Source organism: Sander lucioperca, chromosome 8 (assembly GCF_008315115.2).
Source record: "Sander lucioperca isolate FBNREF2018 chromosome 8, SLUC_FBN_1.2, whole genome shotgun sequence".
Taxonomy (NCBI): Eukaryota; Metazoa; Chordata; class Actinopteri; order Perciformes; family Percidae; genus Sander; species Sander lucioperca.
This window is the reverse complement of record NC_050180.1, coordinates 13,236,916-13,260,569: the sequence shown is the minus strand read 5'-3', so window position 1 is coordinate 13,260,569 and position 23,654 is coordinate 13,236,916. Positions and strand designations below refer to the sequence as shown.

The window sequence follows — 23,654 nt, the reverse complement described above, 5'->3', positions numbered from 1 at the left end:
AATTATGAAATGGATTTGTGATTCTAAAGCTGTCATTTATTCACACAGTGTCCGTGGATGTTAAACATTTTTGCATTACTGAGCTTTATAGCTCCCAACTTACCCAATACCCCACAATACAATTGTGAAATATCTTTGCATTAGAATCACCAATTTAGACAATAAATGACATATGTTCTCTCGAAATCTTTTGAAATCGCTCTCATTCAAAAGATGCATAGTAACAAAATCTGGTCTCACCAAGGTCAGGTCAGGTTTTCAACTAACATGTAGTAAAAAAGGAGGGGCTGCATGTATGTGACCACTAGACCAATCTAGCAGCCATGTTAATTATTGATGAGGGTGTCCAATGATCTAGACTATTGATTGAGCAAATTGCAGCCCCAGTTATTTTACAACCACCATATCATGTGGCTGCTGCAGCTGTATGTGTGCACATGTGCACTGTGAGTGTGTGTGTGTGTGTGTGTGTGTGTGTGTGTGTTTAAATGTGTGCACTGCTCTTTGAAAGTGAATAAACAGATCGTGTTTCAGCTGTCATTATGTAGAACGTAGCAAGACATTGTGTTAGGTTGGTGAGTGTGTGAGTATTTGCAAGAGTTTTACTTGAATGCATGTTTGTGTGTTTCAGAGAGAGATGTGTGTGAGTGTATAACAAAGGACTACTTACAGGGATACAGTGATACAGTCATACATGCTGTTCCTGTTGCTGTTACTGATTTGAAAATAAATAAAAGATGATTCAGCGGGGATAACCTTCATATCTTTGTCTTTGGCAAAGATTTCATTTTCTCTCCATTTGTCAAGGCAATGATGCTCTTGTGAAATGTGTGTGTCTCTGGGTTATTTGCACACATGCGCACGCATGCGCACGCACACACACACACACACACACACACACACACACACACCTTAATTAATCACACATCTGTCATCTAAAGAGGTGCTGTGTTTCCTCTACTGGGGCACGCGCACAGACACACACACACACACACACACACACACACACACACACACACACACACACACACACATTATCATACTATCCACCCCTACACATTGCTGGTGAATGTCAGTAACACAACTCGGTTCTCCTCTAGATGAGTAGTTAACCTCCTGCGTGCTGAATCTGATTTTACCATCAGCCTCTGTCAGAGCTGCTTTTTATCCTGGCAGACACACACAGGGAAGAAACAGGGCCTTTATTATCCTTTTCCAACTGTTATAAAAATATTTTTAGGGTTTGTGGTCAAGGAAATACAACATATCACTATACTGTCATATGAAAACCTCATACCGTAAGTGCAGCTTTGGTTATTGATTTTTACATTGAAAGTTTATGGGATCCTCTCTGTTCCTAATAAGTTTCACGGCTGTGTTACGCACTGAAAAGTCCCCATATAATTTTATCTTTCAAGTGGAATCGAGGCTGTTTTTCATAGTTGGTGGAGTGTTGATCTGCAAGAGTCATGCGTACAAGTCTAGTAAGATGTCTGTGCCATGCTTAAAGAATAGGCTATGTCTGGTGATATTCTATTTTTTCTTTAATATTAAAACATCTATCCTTCTAAGAATTATTTTTCGTGTAGCTAAAGAAATATAGAGCACATTCCTCTGTACTATATACCTCCATTGTTGTCCAAAAACTATTATAATTTAATCAGTGAGCCACACCATTGCACAGGACGACGTGTTCTAAAAGAAATCTTGCCAACAGCTTTCCCTGTGAATATTAATATCTCCATAATTGATTAGTTTCTAATCCGCAGTAAGACCGATGTCAGGAGAAGTAGCTACATACGGTAACTAAATGGAAACAGACCCAGTTGGACTTGAGCCCAGTAGTTTAACTGTCCAATGCATATAGTGAAGGGATCTTTGGTGTTATCCAGAGGTGAACCGTTGGGGGCATGTGTGCTCTGTCAAAGGTTGTTTATGGATTAATGGATTGCATCTCAGTCTGCCACTTTTATGAGATTAATTCATTCTAACTTTTGTCTGTTTGTCCACACTTCTGTTTTATATTCCTTGGGCATTTCTGCTGACCCAGCGCTTATCTTGCTGCTTCTGTTACCTGATTGGCTAGGGGTTGATGGCTGTCACGTCTAATTTCCTGGTTTGTCCTCCAATCAGGGTGGTCTGTTTTGTGTGTGTCAGCAAGTGTTGTGGTTGTCATTCCAGCAGTAGGATTATATTGGGCTGTTTATACCCGCTTCACATTCCATTACTCTCTCTCTCTCACACACACACACACACACACACACACACACACACACACACACACACACACACACACACACACACACACACAAATATACTGTAAAGGGGAGGTAGAGGAGTGTTTAGTGCAGCATGGGACCTTGGTGTGCCAGTGTCAGTGATGGATATGGCAGTAGTATCAGCAGTGTTGGCTTTTGCAGAAGTGTGTTGTCCACCACTGGGATCTGTCAGACCTGTTCTGCTGAGCCCACACATTCTGCTGGCTCGCTGCTATTGGTGCTAGCCATTTTTTTAATCTAGTGTGTGTGAATGTGTACATGTGTGTGTGGGAGAGAGAGAGAGAGAGAGAGAGAGAGAGAGAGAGAGAGAGGGAAAGAGAGAGAGAGAGAGAGAGAGAGAGAGAGAGAGAGAGAGAGAGAGAGAGAGAGAGAGAGGGAGAGAGAGAAGCTTTTTTTGTCTGTGTATTGCAGTTAATGTGTACTGGCAGTAGAAATACCTCAAGTGCTTGGAAGTATAGTACTGTTGATGTTAAACCCTGCTGTCTATGGGCAGTAAAATGGACATTTACCATCATGGAGATAGGCTTTTTGTAGGCTTCAATGCTTTGTATACCGTCATCAAGTGTAGATAAGATGACAACCTGTGATAGAAGAGAAGAAAAGAGAATACAAGAGCACGGTGGAACTAAATTGATAGAGAAAGGAAAAAAAAAAAACTTAAAGGAAAGTTATGTTTGATGTTTCTTCCTACACAGACACACAAACACACATGCACTTACACATGCAATACACTTTGCACAGGTGGAGTGTCACCCTACTTGCACAGATTGCAACAGATTTGTGGTGAGTAGGAGTTAAAAGAGCTGCTGAGTGCAGATTTAACACCACAGATATTTAAAGAGAACAGTCCTTTTATCTGAGGGGACAATTTGCATTATTCATGTTATGCCTTTTGAGAGATGAAGAGAGCGAGAAATAAAGACAAAGACATTTCAGAGAATTATTGTTTTTTTTTTACCAGCAGTCAATGGGTTCTTGTTACATTAACAGCAGCTTTACATTCACTCTTTTCACAGTGTCTTGACATTTGTTTGTGTGTGTGTGTGTGTGTGTGTGTGTGAGTGCATTAAATAATCCCCATCTTTCATTTCTTACTTGTTGTAGGTGCTCCGGCGAAGAATGCAGCTATTAGATAGCTATTGATGTGCTGGTTCAGCATGACGCTCATGCATCTGTCTGTGTTCTTTTGTCACCAGTGTGCAGGGCGGGCTTCTACAAGTCTACGCTCGGAAATATGGAGTGTTCAAAGTGTCCGCCTCATAGTTTCTCCCACCATGAGGGGTCGCTGCACTGTGGCTGTGAGAAAAACTACTTCCGTGCTGAGGGAGACCCTGCGTCCATGGCCTGTACACGTAAGTGTGCTTTTATATTACAGTTAGCTCAACATTTGGGGCTATTTGATGAGGGGTCAGTGGCATCCTGATGTCATGCAGGTTCCTCCCTTTTCCCTAGCTACTCATGTTATTTCTATATCAGGTATCCGGCAGGAGAAGCCCTCCAATGTGGTGTGGGAGGACTGTTCTCATTAGCCCATAAAACATGCAATGAAACCTGTCTTAACCTTGCCTTGAAGAGATGCGGCAACCCATTAATTTTGCTGTCAATGAGTTTAAGTGTCCTATAATGGTGAACATGCTTTCAGATGCTTTTTACACTGACTCTTTTTTGAGAAATATATTGCGTACACTCTGTATAAATGCAACTTTAATCCAGAGGCTTGTACTGATTCTTATGTAAACAGTCTAACAGTGTTTACAGTGTATTTTTCTAGTTAGCAGAATCTAATTTATAGTTTGATTCGTACACATAATTCAGTTAAGGATCATTTATCAATTCATGAGTAAGAATAGCTTACTAACAGACAAAGAGTGTTAACATTTCTTATTACTTAAAGGTCACCAAAGCCATGGTTGCCCAAGAACTCTTTATCACCTTTTCCACTCCCTGCATGATTCTCTTTTGTCTCCCTGTGAAGCAAATGGATTGCAGATGCAGATGCCTCCTGCGAGCCTTCTAAAATGCATTCCCCATAAAACTATAAATCACTGCATTCCCTGATGTCAGGTTATGGATACATCCGTTACTAAATGGGCTAGGAAGAAAAAAAAATAATCTTGCACCGTGTGGAGAACAGTAGAAAATACAATTCGACGCCCACAGCCATAGACAGAATCCTAATTAGAAAGACAGTCACGGCAGGTCCCTGTTGTGATTATCTCAACGCCATCTTGTCAACTAGGCAAATTTCACCTCATTGGGACAGATTGAGCGACACAAGGGCTGCAAATGAATAGATACGTTTTTAGAAGATAATGATCATGATTATACTGTTAGCGGTGGGATAGAGGTTGTCTATAATTGACTCTAGAAATTTGAAAATGTTGTCAGGAAAATAAGGACACTAAACTCTAAAATTTTTTAAATCTACAACAAAATACTGTCAACTGTATGGTATTTCCTGCTGTATTCAACATGGGACATTTGTGTTACAGCTGTCGTAATAGCGTATCAAGTATTGTATGTCTACTCCTAAGAATTCAGTTCCACCTATTAAAAATGCATCAATGTATCCCCCCCTACATCCCACAGCACCTCCTCCAAATTAGCACATAAAGTGTGAGTTTGCCTTGCTGACCATCACCATCGCTGTAACTTGCTGAAAGACATGGTGAAATCACTTTTTTTTCAAAAAGTAGTGATCTGCAGTGAAAAGTATTAGGCTGGAAAGAGGCTAAAGAGAATTGCCAATACATACGTTTCTTTGTGAGGGACTGGAGATTAAGCATACGTCCTCAGTTCTTATACACCATAATTAACATCACATGTTAATCTTGATGTCAATTTATTATTTTGACATTTGGAATTAGTGTATGATTGCCTGCATGTGTACATATGCATGCCTGTGCAAGTCATATCTTGTATGAATAACAGGTCCAAGAATTTCATGTGGTCAGGGGAGTAAGCTGTAAAGGTGAGCCAGAGGACTGTCAGGGTCAGATTAGTAACGAAGAAATACAGTCTTACTGTACTTTAAGAATACCCAGAGTAGGGTGATATATACATTTTTAATATGGATACTGTTGATGGCAGTATCCATTAATACGCTGTTTTCTCTTGTGGAGGGTTTGACTGTGTTAGTGAAAGGAGTGATAGTTTTGACAGTAGATCTTGACAAATGATTTGGTGTTTATTGCTTGACTAGAATTGGCTGAGAGCCCCTTGAATGTTAGCACTGATCTCAATGGTTGAGAAATATTGCACAATTATTGTGAGATGCACTCCTGTTTGTACTGAAATTTCATTCTGATGATAGTAACAGGATGTCAAATTCTTTTTCATTTGAGGATTTCTGTTGAGGCTGGGGAGGAGACATTGAAATACCATTATACAAAACCATACATTCTTTTATCATACGTTTGGTACTGCTAACTCTTAATGGCCTAATGTAATAGCCTATAACATAGTTCACCCCTTCAGTGTGTCCTAATTGTATTAAACTTATTTCATTAAGTTTTCATTTAGAAACTGCTTGTGACAGATGATTCTGCAAAACTGCTCTTAAACTTCAGATTCATGTTTGAGTTTTTACAACATCAAATATATCTTAAGAAGTCTTTAGATTTGTGAGACTTGCAGATACCCTGATGTCATGTTCTGATTTTCTGTACTAACACCAAAGCATTTGGTGTATTTTTCTTCTGATTTCTCTCTTACACAAACACAGTCAAAGACTGTAATGCAGATTACCAGACAGGAGTGATGCATAGTTTGGGAGTGAAGTAAACTCTTGTCAAGTCAAACCAACCAAACAAAACACTTTATCTCAAGACACAATCCACTAAGCCCACTTCCCCCTCTTCCTGCAACTTCTCATCATAGTTATTTGGCAGTTTTGTTTTGTTCTTCATGTAATTATAGTCATAGCACAATCTGGAAACATTCAGTGAGATCTGTTTGTAATACGTATGTTTTTACTTTTATATGTCAATCTCAGTTTGACAGTCCTTTTTTTGTGGAAAAGGCTGTGTCTTGCCCTTTTCTTCTTTTATTAATCCAAAAAGAGAGGAAAACATACATTCTGTCATACATACACAGACTCATATTAACTCAACCCTGATATTACCATATTAAACTACAACTACAGAGGTTGTCTATGCATTGTGTAGCATTCATTACAGATTTCTTGAGTAAAGATTTCTAAGTATGTACACTATGTTTGCACGTAAAGACCCCATTAAGTTTCCTCCTGGAAAACTCACTTCCCGAAAAAACAGCAAACCTTTAATACACACAAATTCATCCATCACAATGTTTTAGAGAATTTTTTTTTGTTTGAATAATCCCATTAGTTTAAAGTTTAGAAAAGTCTTCATTCAATTCTTGAAGTTGTGTGCATCGTACTTGCCAGATGACTCTGCTGCTAAATCTAATTCCATCTAATGTCAGCTTGCTGCTTGAAGTAAATAATATTTACCCCTCTCCTTTCTTTGCTCACTTCCCTTTCTTCTCTCACCTTTCTACCTATTACTTTTCTTTCCACCTTATTCCTACCCAATTCAAACATTTCTCTCATCCTATTTATCTAATAACCTCCTCCTCCTTTTCCTACCAGGACCCCCTACAGCTCCTCGAAATGTGATCTCTTCCATCAATGAGACGTCGGTCATCCTGGACTGGAGCTGGCCGGAGGACGCTGGCGGGCGCAGGGACATCACCTTCACTGTCCTGTGCAAACGCTGCCGTGGTGGAGCGGCTAATGGCAGTAACGGTGGCAACCTGCGCTGTGAGCCTTGCAGGAGCAATGTTCACTTTCTGCCAAGAGCCACGGGCCTCCAAAACACCACAGTGACGGTGGGAAATCTGCTAGCCCACACTAACTACACCTTTGAGATTGAAGCGCTGAACGGTGTGTCATCGCAAGCACCCAAGATGAGGCAGTATGCTGCTGTCACCATTACTACCAACCAAGCTGGTAAGATGTCAGAACAGATGGATAGATGGATAGGGGAATGCACTCAGATAATCAGACAGACTCTACACCACATATTATCAAAGCCCAGCTTTTCTTTTCAATCAACCACTACACCAGTAGTACTAATGCATAAGGAAAGGGTATTTTAAATTTTACTGTGGGTAAAACCCCAAGTGTATAAATAAAAAAGGAATATAGCTACCTAACCATGGATAATATGCAAATACCTTTCTCTATACTGCACCTCCTTTCTCCCTCTCCTTCTAAATACCCTTATCATATAATACACTAGCCTATAGTTTATGTGCTCCGAACATATGCACTCCAACCATCAGCCCTGGACATTTACAAGGCGATCCCAGGCCGCTATTCTCTTGTTTAACGACCGGGATCGAATGTCTTCCTCCTTCGCAAAAAAAATAAAATAAAAAAATATATATATATACCTCATCCTTTCAACAGACACTCTTAATGTGAGGATGGGTACCTAAAACTCCCATCAATCTTTTATACAAATATTTCTCCACGCATCAAGTCCTTAGATGAATAAGATGGCAAAGGGAAGTGGTGTTGTGAAATTCCAAGAGTAAAATAAATCTAACTGCAGTTGAAGGAGCCAAACCTCAGAAATCTCTGACTCTAGTAAGGAATGCACAAAGGTCTGGCTATAGTACATCCATTATTTTTTTTCTCGCTCTATTAACTGTTCACTTACACAGTTTACCTTTGTGTTTGGTAATGTTTTGTGTCAGCATTTCAGTGTTAGTTTTTTTCTGTTTTCCTGTCAATCCTTATCTCTCTCTTCATCTGGATCCTTTATTTCTACCTGTCACTTTCCAAACCCAACCCAAACCCTGCTATTCTCTTTTTTAATGTGTTTCCTCTAATCTCTGTAGGGCTTTTTTTGCGCCAAAACTTGGGAGGTGATTTAGCACTTAGAAGGGGGTTTTTGAGCAGAGTGAACAGATGGGAGTTCCCTCATAAGTTGTCATACAGCGAGGTCAGACACTCCATCACATTGTTGATGATAGGCAGATGGCAAGAGCTGTGGATTTAAACAGAGTGGTCGGAGTAGGAATGTCGTCGAGCGCTTTGCTTCATGCCCTTTGTTTGTTTTGATTTGAATGCAGACATGGCACCTCCTTGTACCGGCTTTATTTCAAGAACATAAGAGTTGCTTTGATTTACAGGTTACTGGGGCTGCTTTGGCTATAATCAGGTACAATCAGTGAATCACTCAGGACATGTCACATTGTTGTTAATCAAGGCAAGGCATAATTAAGAAGATGTTTCTTTCTGTGATTAGTAGGTACAATGATGATCATACCCCATATAGCTTTCACTTCTATGAGAAAGACTCAAGGGCAAACATGCACTCACTGTAAGGATGGATATACTCAATCATATATATGTCAACTCTCTGAGAAGATCTGTCAGTGTGATAAATATGCAAATGTGGAAGGTTGTTTGTACCACAATACACAGACAGATGTCTGCAGTGCTCTGTGTTGTCACACTTTGGCTGTATTAAAAGTGACAAGGTCCAGGCATGACCTCTTTAAAGTGACAGGGCAGGGATGAGAGGTAAATATAGATTTTGTGTGTGTGTGTGTGTGTGTGTGTGTGTGTGTGTGTGTGTGTGTGTGTGTGTGTGTGTGTGTGTGTGTGTGTGTGTGTGTGTGTGTGTGTGTGTGTGTGTGTGTGTGTGTGTGTGTGTGTGTGTGTGTGTGTGTGTGTGTGTGTGTGTGTTTGTTCACATACAGTACGTGCATATGTGTCTAGGCTGGAGATAAGTCAGGCCTCAAATCATATTGGTATGAGGGGAAAGGGCAAAAGGGATTAAAAGCTACACATTTGAAGTAAAGACAATCCATATGAAAAAGACAAAAACGTTTAGCAACGCTTTGGAGTCTGTTATTAGTAACCATTGTAATCTGTGTGGTTATTCAGGGGGATTCTCTCTGCGATTGGCATATTTATAAGATTTGAAGAGGACTTATCATCACAAAGAGGGCTGTGCATGCTCTGGATATTAAAAAACATCTTTAATGTTTGAGCAATTTTCAGAAGAGATTAATCGTTGACTAGAGAAGATAGAAGCACAAAAACACACACCTTACCACCATACCCCACCCTCCCTATACTACACACCCACACTCCTCTCCCTCTCGAACAAATATCTCAGCCTGCAGCTGCACACTCTCCATCAGCCTTGAGAGTTCGCAAGGATTAGCGATGTCAGTGCACTAGCCGCACCCGTCTATACACTTTCTCTCACATAAACACACACACACACACACACACACACACACACACACACACACACACACGTACAGATGTCAATGCTGTTAAAAGCTGGATTAAGTGTTTCCCTGGGAAGGAGCTGTGTGTCCTGGCTGTGCTGTCAAGGTGCTGTCAGATAGCTCTCCTCCTTCCTGCTCCTCTGCCCTCCACTCATTGTCATAGCTATGCTAACAACAGAGTAACTGTGATCCACATTTACAGTAGTCTAATATCAACAGTCTGAACTGCACCTGAACTTGGCAGTCTGACAGGAGAAAACACAGGGACATACATGCCTGGGCCAATCACTTCTTCACCTGTTTGGTGATATGATGACGTGGTTGGTGACCAAATTGAAACACAGAAAAACATTGCTTCAATATTTCATCTTTGTAAAATTTGAAGGTGGTAAAGAGTAATAGCTGTGCAGACCAAGAGAATGTACAAACAACATGGTGTGATTAGAAGACGGGAATGCAGAAAGAGAGAGAACAGATGATTAGGCAAGTGTGGTCCATTGGACAGCATCTCTTTCAATTGAATTATAGTGTTACTACCAATAAACTACTTCCAATAATCTACCAGTGTTGTACAAATAGATGTCTTCCAACAGTTGTGTCATGTCCAGCGCATTACAGGTGAATGACTCTGAAGGCCAGTTTTTAAGGCCATTATGGGCCTGGTATGTTGTTTCAGTTTTACAGCTATACCACAGACAGAAACAGAGAGTGAAATTAAGTGCTTGGCAATAGACATGCAGAGAGATAGATATATAGAGAGAGAGAGAGAGAGAGAGAGAGAGAGAGAGGGAAGCAAGGAGAAGGAGGAACTTGAAGCTGCCTCCAAGCGACCCAGACACAGTAAATCATTACCACCATAAACCACAGAGCCAATAAAAAGCACAGCCTCACCCGCTATCAGAACCAGAGGGAGAGGAGGAGTGGAGGAGCAGGAGGTATAGAAACAGATTCTCTTCATCTGGATTCATTACAGGAGAAAAAATAACTTCCTGCGGAAATACACGCAAGGTTAGACACGGATAGACGCACACACACACACACACACACACACACACACACACACACACACACACAGAAACACTGCTATATAATCACAATCAAGAAAGGCTCGAACATTTCAAAGACAAACATGTTTTTTCCTGTGGTCTAATAAAATTAAAAGTCGATGCCTCCGATGCCGGGCTGGCCCCGGAGCTGCCTGGCAATTAGAGAGCAGTAAAAAAGGGAAATGAGAAAGGGAGTGAAGAGAGAGACAGAAAGAATGAGGGAGGGGTGCAGGGCTTGATAGAGGGAGCGATGTGCTGAGTTAGTACATTGGGACCATGTGAACTCCCCGAGGCAAGGCGATGCATGGGTGAAGGATTGGCGAGGAAGATTGGTGAGGGAGAAAGCGCCATACCATAAGGGACAGGGAAAGCAGTGAGATAAAGGGGAAGAGATGGCTTATACGGTTTCAAATTAAAACAGGTTTCAGAGAAATGCAGAGGAACAATAGATGCTACAAAAAGGACAAAGCAGTGTTGCATGGTCATACTGCATTGTATTTTACTGCAATATAAGCAGGAACCAAATTTAATAAATGATTGAATGGGAGTTTGACATTCTCACCAGCTCCAGAGACACTTAACATATTAACTAATTTGATGAATTGACTCAGTGATTCCTCCCAGAATCATACATTTCAAAGCTTTTACTCTGTCACTTGATACTTGCTTGAGTTATAACACAAGTAACCTACACAAGTAACCTGTACAGATTAAACATATGGTTTAATCTGTAAAGGTTTCTTACACAGACACACCTTTTTATGCTGCCACTACCAGTATTAAAAACAGTACATAACTCTAATAGATTGATTTATGCCAATTTCATTTAAATAGTAAAATGCATAAAGTTTTGTTATTGATGAGTTAAAGCTTAATCAACTGACCTAAGCACTATCTACTCCATCACCCTCACAGAGGTGAATTGCAGATGTGAGTACTATGTCTTTGAGCCTGTGTCTTTGCATAGATTCACAAGCCAGTGTTTGCATTAGTGTAAATTGTCTCGTTTCACCCACCAACCCTGGGCCACAGCCTTTAATGCGGCCCCACTGGGCAGCAAACTGAATTAGGCTAACAGGAACCATAGACAATTGCCAGGATGCAACACCGGGGGACTGAACTTCCATTGAACCTCACTTTGAAGGAACTCACTCTCTCTCCTTCACTCTTGTGTCTGTCTATGTCTTCTACCCAGCACCCTCCCAAGTAACAGTGATCAGAAAGGAGAAGACATCTCGAAACAGTGTCTCCCTGTCCTGGCAGCAGCCAGAGAGACCCAACGGCATTATCCTCGACTATGAGATCAAATACTACGAAAAGGTTGGTGTAAAATATATTACTGTTAATGCTTTACCTCATGTGCCTTTGAGCAAGGCAGCATCATTAACTGAAATTCTTAAAGGCATAGTTCAACATTTTGGGAAATACACTTTTTTTGGCATTCTTGCCAAGAGTTTGATGAGAAGATGGATACCACTGTGTTATCTGTCTACTAAATATAAGACTCCCGCCAGCATATAATGTATACTATTGACAGTTAACACTATAAGCAACTCTAAAGCTCACTAAGTAACCCATGTTAGTTAGCTTTAGAATTGCTAGTGGGTGGATTTTGTTACCTTTAGACAGAGCCAGGTTAGCTCTTTCACCCATTGATGTATCAAAGAAAACTGGATAAAGAGTTCAAAGCTGGCAAACCTTTCTTTCCTATGAAAATTTCTCACTGGGCGCACGCGTTCAACAAATCTTGGCGGTTTCCTCATGCGTCTGCGTTTTTGGGCCCATAGAGCATGCTCACCAGAGTCCTTCTCCAAGCATGCTGGTTGAGGGCATGCACGTTTGAGACTTCTTCTGGCCATGCCAGCTGACTTCCTGTTGGCTCATCACACACATGAATGTGAAAAATAGACTTTTATCTAATAGATGAACTCCTGATAATAAAAAGAGTAATTTTGGGGTCACAAACACCCAAATGTATTTACAGTTTTACAGCTGCTGTTGGAGTCGAAAGTCATACAAAAAATCCCATTGATAGATAGTTTTTAAATTTTAAATCCCGTTTTCCATATACACAGAGGAAAGTTTGGGGTTAGGGTTCAAATCTTTGGCATGAAACTGATGTTGCCCAGCATCTCCTACTATAACAAGCCAAAAACTTTATTTCTCGTCCTGTGTCCTCTCATCCCTTCTCTCATTTCTTCTCCTCTCACCACCCCACCTCTCTCCTCCACTACTTTACATCTATCCTCTCTTCTTCTAGTTGTTTGTCTTTCTGTCTTCCTTCTTCTGCTTTATACTCCTCTCCACCTCCCCTTGCATGTTTATCTCTCATCTCCTTTTTTCATCTCTCCCCCTATTTCTCATCCTGCCCTCCTCTCCTCTTCTCTCCCTAATGGAGACAAGTTTTATGGCAGACAGTAAATGCGTCTGTGGGGTCGCTCATTCCTCTATGAGGGAAATTAGTGCAGAACGAATTACACTGGCTTTCAGCACCAATGCTGTGCTATGGTTGACATTTGATGGTGAAATTAGCCGTGGATGCAAGTTTAATCACACAGATTCAGCGTGCATGTGTGTGTGTGTGTGTGTGTGTGTGTGTGTGTGTGTGTGTGTGTCCCAGATCACAGTTTGCTTGAATGCCAACAGTGGCCCCTAATCTCTTGATTAGTAGGCCGACAGAAGCTGTTTCCTCTCTAAACTCTGTTCCTTGCTCAGCCATCCTTACCTAAGATGTTAAAACGGAAAAGAGCGAGAGGAAAAGTTAATGGGTCAGAGCTCACTGCAGGTCTAATTCTGAGATGTTCAAGCTTTACAGATGCATATTCATTAAAAGAAGATAGGGGAAAGAATGAAAGGGTGGAGTCTTAGGAAGATCTGTGTGACAGCATTTGTAATGAAAAACTCTTGGCCTTTGTGCTGATCCCTGTTAATCACACACGTCTCTCAGGAATTACTGGAGACACTCAGGGCAGGACATACAAACGCACACACAAGTTCCCAGAGGAATCTCCACAGCAGCCATACATACCCAGAGATTTCAAACCACCTTCCATTCAAAAGAGCGAACTGGGACAACCGTGGGAGACCCCCATAACAACCCAGGATAGAGGCCTTTTCGTGTGGCACGCTGAGGGCCTCTAGCATGCCTAGGATCAAGGCCATAGGAGAACAAGAGTTGGAGCACCAATTCCCCACACCAAGACCACACCATGACTCACTTATGAGACATAAAGAGAGGCTTTTAGAGACACACATACTCAGACTCACGCAGCTATAATTGCATGTACACATAAACAGGATGGGGAAACAGAATACAAAAACAGGCCGAGAGAGATTAAAAGAGAGCTTTTAGCAAGAAGATGTACAGATTTCTGTGTTTGTGGTTTTCTCTGTCTTTATTTACACAAGTTTAAAACAGACATATACAGTGTACATTATCATGTAATCCAATAGCAATTTACTGATGACTCTAGCTTCTCTTAATGTAAAAAAGTGAACATTTCGCCAACAACCACACAACATCATTCAAAGCAAAAACACATCTGTATACTAGATGAATTACTTGATGGACCAATAGATTTCTGAGGTCAAACCAATGGCCGACACGGAAAGTCATTATAGTTATGTTTTCTTTGTAGGGTTTAAAAATCAAACAAGACTGTATTTCATTTGTATAGTTTAGGGCTTTTCTAGTGGGACCTCTATGTGAGGCAGAACACAAATATTAATCGTCACAAGTCATTTCATCTGTAAATCCAAAGTGCTGATTGGAATTCTCGCATTTAAAGTAACGTTTTGTGCAACATTTGCTGCTAACTGATGGAAACATGGACTTAATAATCTACCATGTGCATCCAATAGATCATTAACTGTAGCACATAAATGATGTTGAGTCATTGGAGGCTCTAGTAGCATAAATTACCTACATGACATCTGTTGTTTCCAAAGTTACATGGAATATATACTTTTTCAGGAACAACTGAATTATCACATTTGCACTGCTAGACTTTTAGCTTAAAACAAAGTTACATTTATAAGGAAAAAACAATGAACTGATGCACTGACAGTCCCTACAGTACATTACACTGATACCAAATGACAAGAATGCCATTAACTCACTGTTGAGTAGCTACAACAAAATAGATGCAACTATATGGTATGATAGATTTTACCTAAGGCAGACTTGGATAAAGCCAAGATATATAAACACAATTCTGATGACAAATATGAGTTACTGTAGGAATAATATTAAGTAATACAGTGACAATAGTAGTACATGTTTCATGCAGTCCTGCTAAGTAATGCCTTTCTATTGCTTTTATGACATAAAATTAGTAATAAATAACACATTTTAAAAAAGGTTAGGAAGAGTTTCATGACATTAGTAACTGACGTGGTTCATACCAAGGAAACCCTTGCAGCTCATTATTTTGAATGGACTCCACCTAACCAGTCTTTGCCCCTGTCTTCGCCGCACTACTCTTTCCGCCAACACATACCACTGTGTCACACGGTCGTGAAACCAGAGACCCCAAGTTTCCAAAGTGTGAGGGCTGTTCCCGAATTATGTATCCTACATATGGGAATTCTAAGGGAATGTTTGGTGATATTCTTGGGAATTCCCAACCAGAAAACTTCCCAGAAGAAGAGAGGTGTTTCATTTTTGGAAATCACAGGCTAAATGCGTGATCTTACTGTCGCTTTAACCGGCTAAGGGCACACAATGGCCGATAAGGCATTTTCAAGTGCACTTTGTGAAAATAGAATTTGTGGAAATACACATTGCTGATTGTTTTTGCATGTTTTATCACTGTAATCTAAAGAGCAGATAGAGAGCTTCAAATCCACTTTAATTTGGGCTGTTTATTTAGTCTTAGATGGAAGGAATGCTGGCTGAAACACTGTATTTACAAGATTTCTGCTGTACATCTCCTGTTTTGGGTTCTGTATGAGTTTGCATCTATGTGTGTGTGTGTGTGTGTGTGTGTGTGTGTCATACAAGTTATAATTTGCTACAGCTTTGTTTAGATTGTCAAAGCAGAACGCAGCACAGAGGCCATATTAAATTCTATCAGTGTTCTGGTGAGAGACGCACACACAGACACACACAAGTGGATAGTTCACAATCACACAGCTTGTCTGGCTGCAGTGTGCATAAAAGAGAGGTGTCAGACCTGAGTTTCTCTTTATCTCTCTCTCTCACAAAACACACACACACACACACACACACACACACACACATATATACACACACACAAAAATGTGCCTGTGCCACACCTGTGTGTGATTTTCAGCAGATCACATGCTGTCCTGAAAGCGGAACGGTGACAAGCTGCGAGTAGATTTATAGTTGTGATGAAGAGTTGTCCCAGTGCAGGTCTGGTGTATCAGTTACCTCCTCACACATATAGCAGTTTGAAAAGCTTTGTGCCCCATAAAACTCTGATCCACTTCAGTAATGGGCCTGAAGTTCCTTTTGGACATTGCTTTGCCTGTACCAATGAGTTACTCTTTATAACTGGGTCTATAAAATGAGGATTTGACTGTGCCTCAACACGATTCGGCCTTGGGTGATTTTTATGAGCTTGGCTATGTTGCAAAACATGTAGCTCGTTTTCAGGATTGTTGAAGCCATCTCTAATAGGTTGTCATTAAGATTTAAGATCGGCCATGTCCTATTTTCCCCTTATTTAGCAGTTTGTTTCATAGCATCAAATTGCTTCTATAATATTGTGATTGCAAGCCTTTCTGCAGCATGGATTGGCTCAGCGATTTTCACCCTGGACACTTCAAACACACTATGAGGCACAGACAGAGAAACACAGTATTTGGTGTAAAATCTATTTTTGTTGATTGAATTATGTTACGCTTCCCTGTTCTGATAGTGACAGGCTGCCTCGTGTAATGTAAAGTTGCATTTTTATTTTGTACTTTCACATTCATGGGATTTTTTTTTATGAAATCTTTGTTTTTTTAAATGCAGTTTAATCACACTTAATAACATATGTTTTCTTAAATATTGTCACACGCATAAGAGTACAATAAAACAAAATACCCCAAACTAAATGATAGATTAGAATTTCATACACCGTACCTTGCTTTATGCATGTTATGGTTTACTTATAAAATGTTTGGTGCACAGTAGTAAATGGGTTGAATCTAAAACTGTTCTGAAATAGAATGTTTTTTTGTTTCATCAATCACATTTTGATGGAACATACTACCGTGCAAAAAAACTATAAATAAACATAAAATAACACTATTGAATTGAGTCTTCTTTTTTATCCTAAATGTGGAAATATCACTGCACAGAGCCAAAATAAAAATGGCTACTTTCTATCTTTTCTCTTCCTTATCTACCTCCTGTCCTCTCATCTTTACTCCACCGTTTTTCTTTTTTCCACATCTGGAAACAATGTGCCTAATGCAGCCCGGGTGTGTAAATCCTCATGTTGTTTTATCAGTGGAGATCAGTAGGAGAGAAGTCATAAAATAAGAAGGACATAATTCATCAGATTGGGAAGAAAGCTGTCTGGGATGTGTGTGTACATTCGTGTACATGCACATAATGCATTCTGGGTTGTATTGTACATTTTGTATATGTATATTGTATTCATTAATAGTTTCAACCAAGACTAAATTGTAGTATTTTTCTAAAAAGAAGAAAAAGAACTGTCACACAAATATTGAATTCCTTTCTCTGTCCTTCTCTTCCTTTGTCCACCTTGTCTTACAGGAGGAGCAGGAGACCAGCTACACCATCCTTCGTGCTCGGGGTTGTAATGTGACTCTGAATGGTCTGAAGCCCAACACCGCCTACCTGCTGCAGATCAGAGCGCGCACAGCTGCAGGATATGGAGCCAGCAGCCCCAGTTTCCAGTTTGAGACCAGCCCTGACTGTAAGTTCAGCAGAATACAAGTTTTATAGTAATTATTTTGCTGCTGTTGTTGAAAATATGGTGAGACACAAGGCCAAAAGGCCATTAACTGATAATGAATAGCGAGATTATGGTGCCATTCTTTTTGATAACCACACAAGTATGCATGCCATTTTTTTATCCTGGGTTTCAGAAGCTGTAGTGTAAAGTAGTGACTGAAAGATAATTGATGTTTGTATTTTATTTTCCTAAATTTCCCCCAGGATCAATTATTATCAATTGTTATAAAATAAAGTTGAATACTGCTCATTTCCTGTTGCTCCCTGTTTTTCAGCAGCCTTCTCCATCTCCAGTGAGAGCAGCCAGGTTGTTCTGATCGCCATTTCCTCTGCCGTGGCCATCATCTTGCTCACTGTGCTGCTCTACGTCCTGATTGGCAGGTCTGTCCGCCAGTCTCTGGACTTGATTCTCACTGTTTACTCTTCCAATCACAGCAATCATTTTGCTCTATCTACCTGAAAGTTGATTTTATATGTATTTTTCAAAATGACAGCATGTATTTTGATATTTCACCAAATTAGTTTTCTTCTATTTCTTCTCTATGTTTGTGTGTGTGTGTGTGTGTGTGTGTGTGTGTGTGTGTGTGTGTGTGTGTGTGTGTGTGTGTGTGTGTGTGTGTGTGTGGCTGTCGATTGGCAGTCAGTACTGTTCAGAGAGAGTATAAATCCATGGCTCATTATACGATTTACTGATCCTCTCTTGGTTTATAAGAGCTGGGATCACACACACACACACACACACACACACACACACACACACACACACACACACACACAGACACACACACTCCAGGTTGGGCCAACGGGTGAAGTCTTATTGGGATATGTGGCACTACTTATGACCTTTCTCTGTTTGGCTTGGCAGGTTTTGTTGCCACAGCAAATCCAAACATCCTGATGAGAAAAGACTGCACTTTGGCAATGGCCACTGTAAGTACTGCACCCTGTTTTCCTGAGGCCTGTTTCGAACTATCCTCCCTGCACTCTACTATTCACACAGTAGAAATACAACTAGCTAGTTACTGTATATTATAGATAATTTAAAAGTTACAATCGGGAAGCATCTCATAGCGTCTTTACCGACGGTGGTAGTTTTACAGCAGTTATTTCCAAGCTTGAAGTGGTTTCTCCTTTACTTTGGTTTGTTTGCTCATATGAGAAGACAGTAATCGGATTGAGACCATGTTAAGAAGATGGTTTCTCGGTCCATTTGCAAACCAATCCTGGAGGCTTCATTTGGATAGGGAACACGATCAGACTGTTCTCTTAGCCAGCTACAGAAAGTACTGAGACACAAGTTTTAAACTATCTCTAATTATGGGGTTTAAAGTTTCCATTAATACATTTTTGACCAGTGACAAAAAAAAGTTACTCTGATGTGGACCATTTTCTTGCTCCCTCTTTGTTGCTTGCCCTCTTTTATTCATATAAGATGTGTTATTTATTAGATACTCCTACCTTTATCTTTGACCCTTATGCCCCCCATACTCCCCAGGAACTAACTGTGGCTGTCCACTGCTTCATGAATAGTTTCGATGGGTCAGATGTAGAGCATGAATTTCCCCTCAGGGACTAATAAAGTACAACTTTATTACTTAAAGGATAGGTTCACTTTTTTTTTTTTTAAATCTATCTTGAAAACATATATCTCGCAAAGCCTGTTGAGTCATTCTTCATTAGTTGATTTGTGTGCATCACAAATCAGCTGCAAATTGATGAGTGAAAGTGCATCATGGCTTGGAGATAGAGATGTCATGATGTTTCAACTTAGCAGCATCTGTTAACTGGCTTTTGTTTGATTGGAAATTCTTCACCAAAACTCAATTACTGAGACAATGATGCCTACATCATCTTCAAAGTTTTATTTTGTTGGCCAGTGTTCAGTATAGACATGTCATCACCTATAATTTTTTGAATGTTGTTTTTCATAGTAAAGCTGAGTGCTAGCTATGTGATATGTCCTTACAAAGTCAATAAAATGTTCAGAGGACATTTGGTCGAGGGACAGGACACACACAAGGAGGCACATATTTTTGTAAACGGTCATTAGCTGACACAATCTGCTCTTTCCTGCTGTAGTGCGTCTGCCGGGTATCAGGACCTACGTGGACCCCCACACCTATGAGGACCCGAGCCAGGCTGTGCACGAGTTTGCAAAGGAGCTGGACGCCTCCTGCATCGCCATCGACAAAGTGGTGGGAGCAGGTGAGAACAGACAAAGGAAAATGCTTGACCACACTTTGCTGCATACACAGATAAGACAGATGTTTTTTTTTTCAGGCAAGCAAAGTCAAACTAAGACCAAAGCTTGTTTGCAAAATGACAAATTCAATTTATTTCATTTCTAGCATTTACTCTCTGAAAACCTTTTTGGAAAAAGTTGTCGATTGCTGCCAGGGAATGGTGAAATTAGAAGTTGTTCTGCTCACCTTCAGTTGGTTCATTTCTACCTTCCCTCTTTCCTTCCTTCATCTTTTTTTTCTTCTTCATCCTCTTCATTCTTTACATTTTCCACAGGCGACTGCCTGGTGCTCTAATTCTGAACTCTATCTAATGATTGCAACAGTAAAACTCCTCTCCTCATGTACTCCCTGATAACTTAAGCAGGATTGCAGACGAGAGGGTAATGCATTGTGATTCATGTCGAGTGCAGGCAGAATAGATGCAGACTAAAGCACACAGCACATAACTGCAGGCCAGTCTCCAGAGTCCCACCAGCCCTCCACACTGTAAAGCTGTCAGGATGGCCTGTGAGTCTAATACCTGACTCCACACTGGACTACGCAACACTCCACAATGCATTTTTTATAGTATATAGCAGACACAAAGCATGTGAATATCTATAGTGGTACAATGATACAGCGGTGGCCTATTGATTAGAAATCAGAGGTAGTACAGACAAGTCAGTCAGTGTATACATCTAATATGAAGGATTAGTGTTTTTATTCATTGTAGAATCTATCAATACACTGATCTATGGGAATCCCTTTTCATGATTTACTTGAATTATAGTCCAATTACAGAGACATGCATGTTTAATTACATTTACATTTAAAGGAATGTTGCAGATATATAGAAGAGAGACAAATTGCAATTCATGGAAAACATGAATGGACATATTGTATTAAAACTATAATATGTAATTGATACCACTATCTTCCTCCTAAAAACAATAACAGTTGAACCCTAATACCCTCACACACAGTTCAGTTCACACCGAAGAAGGCTACTACAGTATACTATACATTTTTAATGCGCACAGTGCATTGCAGAGGCAAAGTATATTTATTTTAGTGTGTCTCCATACTTACATGAAGTTCAACATCACATTGTGCAATAGGTCTATTTTTATCTATGCTGAAAAGCAACTGTGAAATCATGTTCAGGAGGTATTATATCCTACTTAGTACCACATAATTGTAACCAAACCAACTGCATGAGTTACAGTAGATGATTGGAGCCACTTGAGGCAAACTCTCTTTGGATAGTCCCGTGCTGCGCAGAATGACACGTTTGTTAATTTATACCTTTAAGACAAAGTTATGATTATTTTGTTAGCATTCAGCAACCACAGCTCCCTTGAGGCTTTGACATTAATTGCTTCTGAGAGAAACTGTGTTTTTGAAAAAAAATACCAATGTGATCAACTTTTAGCAACCAGTGCAGTAGTAGACGCAAACATATCAGAGGTGAAGTCCAACAACCAGCCACCTGTGTGATTTTTTGCAAAACCATATAAGCACTCTAAACAATACAGACCATACCTTTTCTTTCTCCATCCCTGCCTCAATCCCCATCTGCCTTCATCAAACATGTTAACAAGACTTTGATCTTCTTGCCAATTGGTGATTGTGTGTTAAAAGACAGAACACATGTTCCGCTCTGCTTACATTGGTCAGACCTTAACATCAAAGTGGGATACCTAGCTCTATTGAGAGCAGGAAAGGAGTGTCCCTAATCAAGCCTTATTAGACCGAGAACTTCTTTCTCAGAGTGACCACATAAAAAAGGTGCCTTGGCCTGGCTCGTCGATCCACTGCTGAAGACCAGAAGAACAGGCATGCGTTTGGTATTTAGACAGGTTGTAATTTTTCTGGCTTACGTTCTTCCAGACCCTTTCAAGTCCAAGGTTTGACCCATGTTCTCTGATCTGGAGCTGCTATGGGAAATGATTGTACTGGACTCTGAGAGATCTGGAAGGTGGCTTAGTTCTGACATCATCTCACAGTCAATATATGCATATACATTATGGGGTAAAAGACAATCACACACTGCAGCCAAATCCGTGGCCCGTCACCAGCTGTGACATGCCTGGCTGCCTTTGAAGTGACCAGACTGCCCTAAGAGCTTACAGTACCTGGTGAAACTCACAAAACTCACACATTTACACACATACAGGCAATGGGCCAAGGTAACCACGCACATCCCCTCACCAGCAAGGAATGCTAATTGTTCTCTCCCAGACTGGATGTTGAGTCACGCTGCGTTTTAATACGACACTGAAGGAAAGTTGAAAGATTGCTTCGCTCTCTGAGCTGTTATTTGGACTGTGGATTGGGGTGGATCAGTTTCAAAGTTTATTACTACACATGGTGTCATTACTGTAATAAGAGGTTGTACCACATAATAATGCAGTTATCTCTCGCCAAGATCAATACATACTTTCCTGATTAATCAGAGTTAAGTAATTACAGGGCTAATCTGAAGTAGATCCCTGTGTAGTTAGCTATAAATGCTAATCCAGGGGGCTAATTTTATATTTTTCCTTTTGGTTGGACTTGAAGACAAGCGTTTAAAATTATTTGCATAAAAAAGTTTTTTGAAATGTTGCACTGCTTTCTGTGATATACTGTTTCCCCCATCTCTACAATGGAGGTGACATGTAAAGCTAGATGACCCATAGTCTAACTGAACACAATTAGGCTAATTGTGTGATGGTAAGAACCAGGTTGAAAAATGGCAATTTAAAGCATTTGCTTTTCTACAGATTGAGTCAGTTCCTTGTTGAGCCATAAATAATTAATTCAAGATGAAAAAAGGGAATTAGAATATGAATCTTCATTACTTCACAGCTATCTTATTAACATATACAACTTAATTTCTCATGAATTTGCCAAACATTGGACCATTTGTTAGTGATATAAAGTATATATTTACATTGTATCATCATACGACAAAACAAACTTATAGCATTACATAGTGATCACTGTTTATACGCAGGGTTTCTGGTATAAGTGAAATCCTGACTTGTATATGTTTGAGATAAAAACATAAAAAAAAACATGTCTCTTCATTTTGTTTTGTTGCATCTTCCATGATTTTTATCTTTAGGTGAATTTGGCGAGGTGTGCAGTGGTCGTTTGAAGCTTCCCAGCAAGAAGGAGATCTGTGTGGCCATCAAGACTCTTAAAGGAGGATATACAGACAAGCAGAGGCGGGACTTCCTCGCTGAGGCATCAATCATGGGACAGTTTGACCACCCTAACATCATCAGGCTGGAGGGGGTGGTAACACGCAGTAAGTGCATCCATGACTCATGACTTAAAGTCACAGTGAAGGGAGTTAACTTTGTGGAAAGTGATTCAATTTTCCAATTTTTTCAAGATTTCATATTATGGTGGTAAAATTATATTATTTTTTTAGAACCATGATTGTTACTTCAAATTAAATAACAATTGGGAAACACTTGGCAATAATGCTTAACAAATACAGTTTAAGCACAAGGACAGAATAGAATATAATAAAATAGAAATGCAAATTGAATAGGGTAGAGTAAAAGAGAACAGAGACATGATTTGTATTCACAGTCCATCACAGAAGTAGCATCTCATAAGAGTCTTTTTACTGATTCCGGATTTGCAATTGTCTTTGACAAATGGCTCTAAAGTGGCCGGCACTTCTGTGAAAGAGCGCAGGAGTTTTATTGAGTTGCCGTGGTGTAAATCTCTGCAGATCAATGTGCTCTGATCAAAGCCTGTGTCCAAAGCAGGCATAAATCCATAAATCCATATCTCTGACTTGCTCCCCTCTGGGCCTCTTAATAAGACTATCATTAGCACACAGAAGGCCTCTTTAAAAAGGAATGACTGCAGAAAAAAGGAAATAATGAGTCTGAAC

At 40.1% G+C, this 23,654-nt stretch overlaps 1 protein-coding gene across 8 annotated transcripts in view; it reads left to right on the top strand.

Moving 5' to 3' along the window:
• The window catches only part of epha3 (eph receptor A3), a 102,251-nt gene that overhangs the window by 51,937 nt on the left and 26,660 nt on the right, over window positions 1–23,654 (top strand). For 6 of the 8 annotated variants that reach the window (XM_031281707.2, XM_031281711.2, XM_031281705.2 and 3 more), the window contains 8 exons: window positions 3,476–3,631; window positions 6,892–7,251; window positions 11,796–11,920; window positions 17,337–17,499; window positions 17,813–17,918; window positions 18,403–18,467; window positions 19,617–19,742; window positions 22,869–23,054. In XM_031281707.2, coding sequence (XP_031137567.1) covers window positions 3,476–3,631; window positions 6,892–7,251; window positions 11,796–11,920; window positions 17,337–17,499; window positions 17,813–17,918; window positions 18,403–18,467; window positions 19,617–19,742; window positions 22,869–23,054 — 1,287 coding nt within the window. The remainder of the gene's footprint in view (window positions 1–3,475; window positions 3,632–6,891; window positions 7,252–11,795; window positions 11,921–17,336; window positions 17,500–17,812; window positions 17,919–18,402; window positions 18,468–19,616; window positions 19,743–22,868; window positions 23,055–23,654) is intronic. The other 2 variants (XM_031281708.2, XM_031281706.2) reach the window with 1 other exon arrangement.